We start from the raw sequence: 10,400 nt of genomic DNA on the forward strand, positions 1-10,400 counted from the left end.
GTAATTTGGACGCTGCAAGTTAGATATAATTCCTCCTCCTCCCACAAAAACACTACTACTACTACTGCTACTGCTACTACTACTATTATTATTATTATTATTATTAGTATTATTATTATTACTACTACTACTACTACATCGACTACTACTACTACTACTACTACTACTACTAATACTACTACTACTACTACTACTACTTCTATCACCACATATCACATTTTCCAAGATTTTGTGTTTACTTGCTTACACTTACATTTATACCTTGGTTTTTATTAATGCATATTAGCCAAGATTCGTCAAAAAAAGCTGCGTTCTCATTGGTTTCAAAAGCTGCGTTCTCATTGGTTCAAGCAGGAATCGTTTTTATAAACTTTGAGTACTCATACTCGGTATTTTTAGTAACAGATATCTAAGAAAACTGCAGAAAATCGCCAAAATGATGTCGTTATTTGGAGGTTTTATCAAAAAGTGCATCGTTATTTGGAGGTTTTTTTAACTGATCTTAAATAGAAAAAAAATCGGGACCACGGGTCAATGTCATTATCAGGAGGTTGTCGCTATTCGGAGGTGTCGTAATCGGGAGGTTCCGCTACTATCTTTAAACAGAAAAGAAATTGCAGAATAACTGAATACCTAAGGAAAAAGAAATTGCCAATAACCAAATAAAATTCCCATTACAACTGTTATCTAATGAGCCCTCTTGTAGCCATTCAACACACCTCCGCTGAAACTCTCTCCACTTCATCACCAACTCCCCCCACCCTCCTGCCCACACTAATCCACAATGCCTTATTCGTCTCAGTTGCCTCACTACCCCTCCCAACCAATCCGACCCGACTGCACCAGTCCGTTCTTACTTGATTGTGAGAACACAATGTGCTGGTTGAGGGCAGTAATGTTTCACTCCATAAAGATGACGGAGTTATAACACTATTGCTTTCTTTGGCACCTACAACCACTACGCCTGTTTGTGTGCACACAACCCCACACTAACACAAACATATTACACAATTCAACCACAAAGTCACAAAGTTGAAGAAATTGATGTGATGCTTTGTGTGTGACAGTAGGTCGAATGATAACAGTGGAATAATTATACCCCTGGAAAATCATGATAATTTTGAGGTATGCCAAAATTGAAATATGTTTAAACCAAAATAGAATACCGAGTCCCTTTGACTGTATCTCTATCTCAGCATTGATGTCCATCTGCTTAACTCCGCTATTAAATCATATAATTTATGTGAGACATTTTCTAAATTATAGCTTTAAATTTATGCTTTCAAAAGCATAGCAAATATGGCCTTGGAGGCTTTTACTTTCAATATGCCCTCAGAAAAATGGTCCATTCCCAGTGATGAACTTAGATATCAATGGCAATTCTATAAAATCAAGTAAACAATTGGAAATTTTGGAGTATTTTTAGATAGCGATTTGGGCATGAATTCACATGTTGAGAATCTATGCAAAAGTTTGAATTCACATCTCAAGAAAATTGCTAATGTACAAACCTACTTGACTAAAGACGTAAAGAAAAAGCTAGTAACAACATCTACATTATCAAAATTGGATTATTGTAATTCTCTTTTGGCTGGGATAACTAAAGATAAAATTCTAAGACTTCAAACAATCAGAATAGTGCTGCAAAATAAGAACAACAACAACAACAACAACAACAACAACAACAACAACAACAACAAAAACAATAATAATAATAATAATAATAATAATAATAATAATAATAATAATAATAATAATAATAATAATAATAATAATAATAATAATTATAATAATAATAATAATTTGACTTTAAAGAAATACAAAAATATCACTTACCTTGATGAAGCTATCAACTCAATAAATCTGTCAGAGCAGGATATTGTAAATGAAGGAGGATTCGAGCGACTCAAAGAGGTGACACTGTTGCATCGAGAAAGACAGTAACTGTTGCTAGGTCGCTGTGTAAATACTTCCGTCTCACTGTCGTAATACTCTAAATAAGGAATGCTTTGACGAACTGTGAAAACAAACCATTTCTGGCCCTCTATTTTCTGCAATTAGAAAATAATAAAATAAGATTTAATTCAAATGCATTTAAATAAAATGAAACTTAACACATCTAAACTGCTAGACTCTTTTCCAAATTAATCATGACCATCATCAGTTTTACACTAAATCAGTTGTTTCATTGAATTTTTGTATGCAACAAAATTGAAATTATCCATTTCAGTAGTATCAGTTTCTTTAAAATGTTTGCATTAATACTGAGTGTCACTATCTCTTTAAATACGTTATTCAAGACAACATGCACTACTCAGAGAACTGTATATTTAAATAATAATAATAATAAAATAAACAAAGAGGTACTACATTTTTAAAATTCCTGTCAGCCAGTATCATGAAACTTCTTTTTAATAAATGTCCATTTAATTTCTCATTCAAAATTTGATGCAAGAATTGCAAGTGTACATAATTTTTCATAATTGCAAACAAAGGAATAAAACACACTAATTTGCAGCTGGTTACAGGGGTCCTCATCTAACAACCTGCCTCTCTGGTGACAATTTTATCGAGTTTAGACCAAGTGGAGTATTAGATGGGGAGGTGTGCTTGTGTCTAAACAAGATTTTATGGATCTATTTTAGTAGTGTAATAATAAAGCTGTTTTTAATTTTTAAAATCTTTTAAAATCATTCTCCTTCAGATATGCGTAGAATTAATCTGACCTGCAGAGCACTCCGTTGTGTTGGACAAGATATAAAATTGTCTCAGATAAATCAGTTTTTATGATATATCTGTAAAATTAACTAGCAAGTCATGTAATTTCATCGTATATTGAGATGCTTGTCTGTGAAACAAATTTTGATTTGGATGTTCCCCTTTGCAAGACAATTTCATTAAAATTTATGTAACTTCGTTAATTATTAAGTGAAAAATAGAGGTTATAAGGCATAGAGGAGGCACATTCAAGGGGTGATCTTTTGTACAAATTTTGTTACATGATATTAGTGGAGTGAGTTTTACACGGTGGAGCACTGCATAACATTTAAAACAAATAAGTCCCCCCCCCCCCCCCCCAAAAAAAAAACAACAAAAAACATTTAAAAAGACCCAAAAAACAAAACAAAAACGATGAAAAAAAAAAACAGCATTCTGCACAGTACTATTGATTGAATGATTCTGTCAAGGTATTCCTTAAAGAATGGTTAGCGTAAAAAGCTCATTAAGCCTATTAAAAACGTACCCGTAGCAGGCCTGAGAGTCGATTACCCCCAGCATTGCCCTTCTTCAAATAACCTTGTTTGATGATGTTCTCCAATGGATGACTCATGGCTAAAAGGATCAGAAATTAAAAACATTAACCCCATTGTCATTATCAATGTTAAATTTTACACAATCTAACATAAACGATAAAATTATGTCCGAAGGGACAATTCATTTTTTTCCCCAAACCACGACAATCCTCTTCCTTTAGACAACTGAAGCAAAGGGTGTGGAGAATAAAGCTGACACAGAACAAGTTGATTAAACCCTTCTTGATCATGTTAAGAACTTTTATGGCTTAAAAAAAATCTGTATTATTAATAATTTTGTCTCCATATGTACTACAATATAATGCTTTTGGATTTTAAGAAATCACCATGACCGCATATCTAGAAAAAAAAGGTTATCTGTTTTGTTTGTTTTGTTTTTAAGAGTTTTACACCACATGCAACATGTTTAGATTATATCAGCGACAGCAAAAAGGAAGAAAATGGAAAAGACAAATTCTAGAATTGCAAATAAAGCACCTAAGAAAAAGTAAGACAAAGGGGAACAGGTAACATATAGGGATCAGATGAAGATTCCAAGAGCATACCATCAATGTACTAAGTTTGAGATCACCTATAAGTCCCATCCAGACACCAGCACAGGATCCAACTAAGAGGAATAAACTCAAATGTTTACATTACCCATTCAAAATAATTTAACAATAGATAACGGAGAGATGATTTATAAGTAAAAAAATATCATCTCCAAAGACAATAACTATACATTTGACTGTTTCCCTCCCAGCCAAGGACTCCACCAGGGCCAGGACAAAACCAAATTATCTCATTCCAAGACAAAGACAGAAAGCAAATTGGAAAACAGATATAGGGAGATAGAAGACACAGTAAGTGCCACCCTGCCAGGAACCCCACCCAGAAAGTTTAACTCAATCGATTAGAATTTTAAGAAAACAACACAATTCATTCATAGTTGGCAATGCTATTTTAATCAATGCAAACAGCGAGTTCTCTGTATCAGTTGCCATTATTATTCAGTACAATTGGTTTTGAATTATTAAGCCATAATGTAATAGTAGAGTATGGCTACATCTCCACACTGGAAGTCTCCAGCCAGTCTTTAAATTAGTCACCGCAGATGAGGAAAGCCTCGAAACCTGCTGCCAATCTCGTCACAGGGCAGTGTAAGATTATATGGTGTGCTGTCTCAGGCGTTCCCTGACAATGGGGACTGTCGGCTGACTCCCATCGATGAATGTATGCAGCACTCCTGCCGTGGCCTGTCAGTAGTCGGTTAAGGTGACCCACTGTTTTCGATTGCCATTCCTGAAGCCTGGCATAAATTCCATTGGGTCTTTGATTACCCCACCTCCCTCAGGTATGGTATTTGTCCAATATTCCCTCCAGGCTTCCCCAATTTCGAGATCTGAGTGGTAGAAGGGCTTTCTGGATTTGAGTCGTGATGTACTGAACACTTTGTTTATGATGGTTTTTAATGGGGTAATTAGGGTGCGTTCTTTCAGTTTGTGGGCTACTTTTTGGGTTGCCTCTTCTTGCCTGCGTTCTGGTGGTGCGATTGCATTTATAGTTGGGAGCCAAGGGATTGGTGTTGATTTGAGGCATACTGTTATTATGCGCATGGATTCTCAAGAGTTTGATGTCGAGAGGGGGGCAGGATTGGATTATTTTGATCAGTATTGATCCGCAACTCATTCCAGCTCGTGTCAGGGTCCACGTAGGGACATTCTTCCCCGCCCGCCTCCTGGGCAATGGTTGGAGTATTCCAAAAGGAACTTTCTAACCAGCTGATGACACGAGTTTCTATGTGTCTGAGGTGACGGATGAAGGGAGGAATCAACCACCGTGGCCAGATTGCCCTAGTTCATGCAATAAGCTGTGCTAGCCCCATGACGCTGGTGGGGTGAAGGGAAACTGCCACTCTACAAAGATACCCTCCTGGACTCCCAGCCTAGACACCATTAATGGGTGGACAGAGCTCGTAGCCTTGGAAAGCAGTCTGTATAGGAGAAGGAAAAGTCCAACTTCAAACCACCCCTGCCTTGTGGATCTGGGAAGATGAAAGGCTATGGAATCACATCCAGAGAATAAAGAACCGCTGAAGTCGGAGTCACAGAGCCGAAAGGCGCAAATAGTCTGGAGAGGGAAACCAACCCAAAAATTAATGTGATACGCATCCTCCTCACAATGATGGACAACAAAACTGACGGACGATATGGCGCGAAGTCTGGGGATTCCCGCCGGACGGACCTAGCGTCGAGCCCTGATAAACAGGGTTCACCCAAGCGATCTGGTGGTACCTTGCCCTCCTGCTGTGGAACCAGGGTAGGAGATGCAAGGTTACGGACTACTGGAACTATCAAATTGCTACAATGGAATGCAGAAGGGATACAACATAAAAAGACTGCCCTCTCCAAGTTTCTTCAGGATGAGAAGATAGATATTGCCTGCATTCAGGAGACACACCTCACAGAAAACGTTAGGTGTTCAATAAGGGAATATCAACATTTTAGGAAAGACAGAAAAGAACGGCACAAAGGTGGAGTAATCATCTTTGTCAGAAATGACATAGCGACAAATGAAATAATGACAGATGAATCTGTTGAAATATTGGCTGTAAAAATTACCAAAAACAAATTGCAATACACAATATATAACTGTTACAGCCCACCATCAGAGAATCTGCCAATTGAAAACATAAGAAGTGAAGAAGAACAGTTCATTGTTGTGGGAGACTTCAATAGCCACTCCCCTAAGCTGGGGATACAATGACTTAGACAGAAAAGGTGAAACTCTTGAAAATTGGCTTACAGACAGTAAGCTTCAAATTGTCAGAAATGAAGATGACCCAGATACATACTTCTCAAGAGCATGGAAGACAACATCAACTCCAGACCTAACTCTCATATCTGAAGATCTCACCGGAAAAGTCAGTAAACAGGTAAAGGAGCAACTGGCAGGAAGTGATCATCGTCCCATTCTGGTTGAAATAACTGAAGAATATGCAAAAGACAGAAAGGCACCACCTCCGAGATGGAATTATAAAAAAGCAGACTGGACTCTGTTTTCAAAGTTGACTGATAGTTATACAAAAGAGATAAACTGTAAAACAAGGAATGTGGAAAAATCATCCAAAGCATTCACAGAATCAATCATGAAAGCTGCAAAAGAATCAATCCCCAGAGGATCAAGAAAGGACTACTGTCCAGGATGGACTGAAAAATTAGGAAGTCTCAACAGCCTAGTCACTGAACACAGAAAAAAAGCAGAGAGAGAGCCAAATGATGAGAATATGGAAATTTACAAAGAGGCTGAAGCAACTCTCAGGACGACCATGAAACCACTTTACATGTGCTTATGGATTGCCCATTATACAACGTGCAACGTTCGAACCACTGGGTCACCCCTACAACACTCAACACAAAGCTCTATGGTGAGGCTGAGGACCTAAAGCGGACCCCAGACTTCATAGCAGATATCGGACTGCAGCCATAGATGTCCATCAGAGGAACGAAGAAGAAGAAGAAGAAGAAGAAGAAGAAGAAGAAGAAGAAGAAGAAGAAGAAGAAGAAGAAGAAGAAGAAGAAGAAGATGTCGAGAATTTTCGTGTGGGGTCTTCTTGTCCAAACATGGGCACAGTATTCTCCAATGCTATAGCAGTGCTAATGCTGATGTTCTTAGGATTTGTTGTGTTGCTACCCAGGTGGTCCCCACTAATGTTCTAAGCAGACACTTTCTTTTTGCAATTTTGTTTGCTGTTCCTTCAATATGTTTTTTTGTAGTTAAGCTGTCTGTCGAGGGCGACACCTAGGTATTTTGGATAGTTCCATCTAAAATGTTAAGGGTCTTGGTGGCTTGTCTGTTATTCAAATTAAATATAGTGGACACAGATTTTGTTGTGTTCATCTTCAAATACCACTGGTCAAAAAATTCCTTTAGTTTTGATGTTTCCATAATGATATATGCTCAGAGCAGATGAAAATAGTTGCAACATTGCAATAATTTTAATTTGCTTTCAAAATCTTTGAGAGTATCTATAAAAATATGACTTTAAATTTGATTCATCATTTCAAAATATAATTAAAACTATTGGCTTAATGAGGATTAATAAAAAATGTATGAGTAATGCTTATAAATAATCAGTCTGGCAACATCCTCGTCCTTTCACTAAGTCACCAATGAGTCCTGATGACACAATCACTGCAGTCAGTAAGAAACAATTTGAAGATTGTTAGCCTTCTTCTCACTTATTTATTGTAACCATTGCCCTCAATCTCCCAGACCCAAAAATACACAATTGTTTTAGGGACACAGGGCAAGTAATTTTCAGGCTGTTTGCATCCTTCTACGTCACTCGTTGTATGAGTAAAGATTAAAAATGGAGTATATCATGATGGTTAGACTAGTGACAGTAAAAATGATATATTGTGGCAAAGCATTGAGTGGTCTAAACTATCGCCGTTCACTAGCTGTTTCTTTGATTGGTAGTTTGCGATATGATGCTGATGTGTAATAATGAATAAAATAAAATACAAAGACAAACAGCAGTTCTAAGTGATTCATATGACACATAAGCCTATCAAACCAAGGAGAACAGTGAATGAGGTGTTTTAACCAACTTGTTTAACTTTCTAGCTGAATAAAAAGCCAAGCTGATTTCGATGCTGTTAAAATGGAGAGAAAATCTAATTCAGATATTTGCAGGCAAAACTTAATATTTTTCTGCTACTAAATTTTCTCCATCCCCTACCCTCACCTGCCCCCCCCCCCCCCCCCCCCCCTACCCGCCACCCCTGGTGTATTAGCATAATATCCTATTCCGGCTAAAAATGGGTAATGTTGCGACCCAAGAGTTGGTTTACTTGTAATAGTAATAGTCATAGTATAATAATATGATAATAATAATAATAATAATAATAATAATAATAATAATAATAATAATAATAATAATAATAATAATAATAATAATAATACCATAAAAATAAATAAAACATGAATAAATAAAATGGAAAAGGAAACAGGCAGATCAGATATGGATATATTAAAATAAAAACAAATAGAACAGCTATTCGAAATTTAAATATGCAAGTAAGTGAATTTGTTTAAGACGAAGGGAGGAGGAATGTTAAATATATATATATATATATATATAATATATATATATATATATATATAATATATATATAATATATACAGAGAGAGAGAGAGAGATAGATAGAGAGAGAGAGAGAGAGAGAGAGAGAGAGAGAGAGAGAGAGAGAGAGAGAGAGAGAGAGAGAGAGATGGTTTGACTGCGTTTTCAGCCTCTCTATTTAGGCGCTTCAATGTTAAGGATTACCAAGGAGGTGCAACTGTACTATTTAATGGGTAGATTTTAATAACGATAGGAGAGAGAGAGAGAGAGAGAGAGAGAGAGAGAGAGAGAGAGAGAGAGAGAGAGAGAGAGAGAGAGAGAGAGAAGGGGATGGGGGAGAGGCAATAATTGCAACAAATTCAACTTAACTGACCTTAATGATAGCATCAGTCTGTTAGAGAATACCCGTGATGATGAGGAATGTTTGATCATAGATAAATTTTTAAACAAACCTACACAGTCAAGATCGGATCCAGATCTATTTTGATAGAAAGAAACGAGAGACTAGAGAGACCAATGAGAGCATACATACATAACATAACATTTTTTATTTTACCATACGTTTACCTTTACAGGCTATTACTGGCGTACGAATGGCCAAATTGCCTTCAAAATCATAATATGCCTAGATATCATCAATCATTCGGTCCACAAATATTCTGAGTGAGGCTTGAAGGGCAGTGTTAATACATCAATCAGCAAGCGGTGTCAAAATCGTGCTCCGTGACAAAGTTGAGGGCGGGGGCGGGGTTGGGAGGTGCACCATAACTTGCCATAACAAATCGATACAAGTTGGACCCTAAGTACACATCCGGTGATAAAATCGGTCACAAGTCCAAGGAAACATTTCAACCCACACACTCACTCCACCATAAAAATTAATTGAGGTCCAATTTTGAAACACAGCGTGTAACTATAGTGTGAAAAGACTGATGTTTACATTCTTCATATCATGTATTGATTTTCCACTATTTTCAGGTCTTACGTCTTACTTCCGGGTTGTGAAATGAAGGGAAAGAATTACGTTTGTTTAGAGATCAGTTTATTATTGTGCTTCATCTCCCTTGTCCTCTCTGGGTAAATTCCTTGGGAAATTTTGAACTATCAATTAACTCAATTATCAATTAATCCTAGCCCTTTCCTTTTGTGAATGAAGTCCAAGAGATGTTTGGTACTTGTCAAATTTGAAAATAAAAAATATAGGTACTCAATCGAAAAATTAAAAACAGTAAATTTAATAATACGCATATATTTGTCAATTGCAATTTGCCTCAGTAAAAATGTAAATGTTGATGGGGTAAATAAAAGGAGCCATAGTCAGCTATGGCTATTTACTGAGATAGTCCTTGTTATAGAGTGAGTTTTTAGCCCATTTAATTCCCGTTGTTTACGCTCCCACTTCCTTGAAATCGAGTTTAATTCCAATATGCTTACTTGAGCTTAGTGGATGATTCTTGTGGACGCCGTTGGTACGAAGGATTCTATCTGTTCTGGGAATGCCGTCGATAATCTGGCTAAATTTAATATTACTTTGTAATAAAGAGGGCAGTTCTTCAAGTCAAAAGGCGTATGAGGCCATCTTTTACAAAATCAGAACTAGTAGTACGTTAGCCTGTAAACAAACATCTGAATGGCACAGTGGCCTATTGCGGAACATACTTTCAGCTAGGTCTATTTAAACAGCTTTCCACTCACTGTGGGTTGAACAAGGAAATCGCATGTCCACAAGATACCGCAGCATATAATCAGAGAATCAAAATAACGTAACCAATAGGTTAAAAAATACCCATAAAGAAACATCAAATACGATGACCAAAGATGTTCCATACAGGAGATCCGGAGCTAAACGATAGTTCCATATTCTCTCGCAGTTTGACACCCCCTGACTTAAAAAAAAACAGACAAGGCCAATTTATAGAGATTATATATTGTATTTGTACGGTCAAAACACAACTTAACATATCTATAACATACTTATC

General features: G+C 36.8%; 2 protein-coding genes and 1 long non-coding RNA gene across 5 annotated transcripts in view; 2 read left to right on the forward strand and 1 right to left on the reverse strand.

The window, feature by feature from the left end:
* The window catches only part of LOC144965133 (cell division cycle protein 23 homolog), a 232,997-nt gene that overhangs the window by 19,319 nt on the left and 203,278 nt on the right, over positions 1-10,400 (forward strand). The gene's annotated exons all lie outside the window — the stretch shown is intronic.
* The window catches only part of LOC144965129 (uncharacterized), a 32,764-nt gene that overhangs the window by 17,809 nt on the left and 4,555 nt on the right, over positions 1-10,400 (reverse strand). Inside the window, exons 1-4 of one of the 3 annotated variants that reach the window (XM_078900092.1) lie at positions 8,989-9,089; positions 8,795-8,899; positions 3,245-3,333; positions 1,837-2,051 (exon numbers count right to left, since the gene is read on the reverse strand). In XM_078900092.1, coding sequence (XP_078756218.1) covers positions 1,837-2,051; positions 3,245-3,331 — 302 coding nt within the window. In that variant the 5' untranslated portion in view covers positions 3,332-3,333; positions 8,795-8,899; positions 8,989-9,089. Of the gene's footprint in view, positions 1-1,836; positions 2,052-3,244; positions 3,334-8,794; positions 8,900-8,988; positions 9,381-10,400 lie in introns of those variants that run through there. The other 2 variants (XM_078900093.1, XM_078900091.1) reach the window with 2 other exon arrangements.
* LOC144965130 (uncharacterized) overlaps positions 9,488-10,400 on the forward strand; it is an 11,870-nt gene continuing 10,957 nt past the window's right edge. The window contains exon 1 of the long non-coding RNA XR_013643973.1: positions 9,488-9,624. This is a non-coding gene — a long non-coding RNA (uncharacterized LOC144965130). The remainder of the gene's footprint in view (positions 9,625-10,400) is intronic.

Source organism: Berghia stephanieae, chromosome 2, assembly GCF_034508935.2.
Source record: "Berghia stephanieae isolate SIO BIC M18660-M18661 chromosome 2, UCSD_Bste_1.3, whole genome shotgun sequence".
In the NCBI taxonomy this organism is placed as follows: Eukaryota; Metazoa; Mollusca; class Gastropoda; order Nudibranchia; family Aeolidiidae; genus Berghia; species Berghia stephanieae.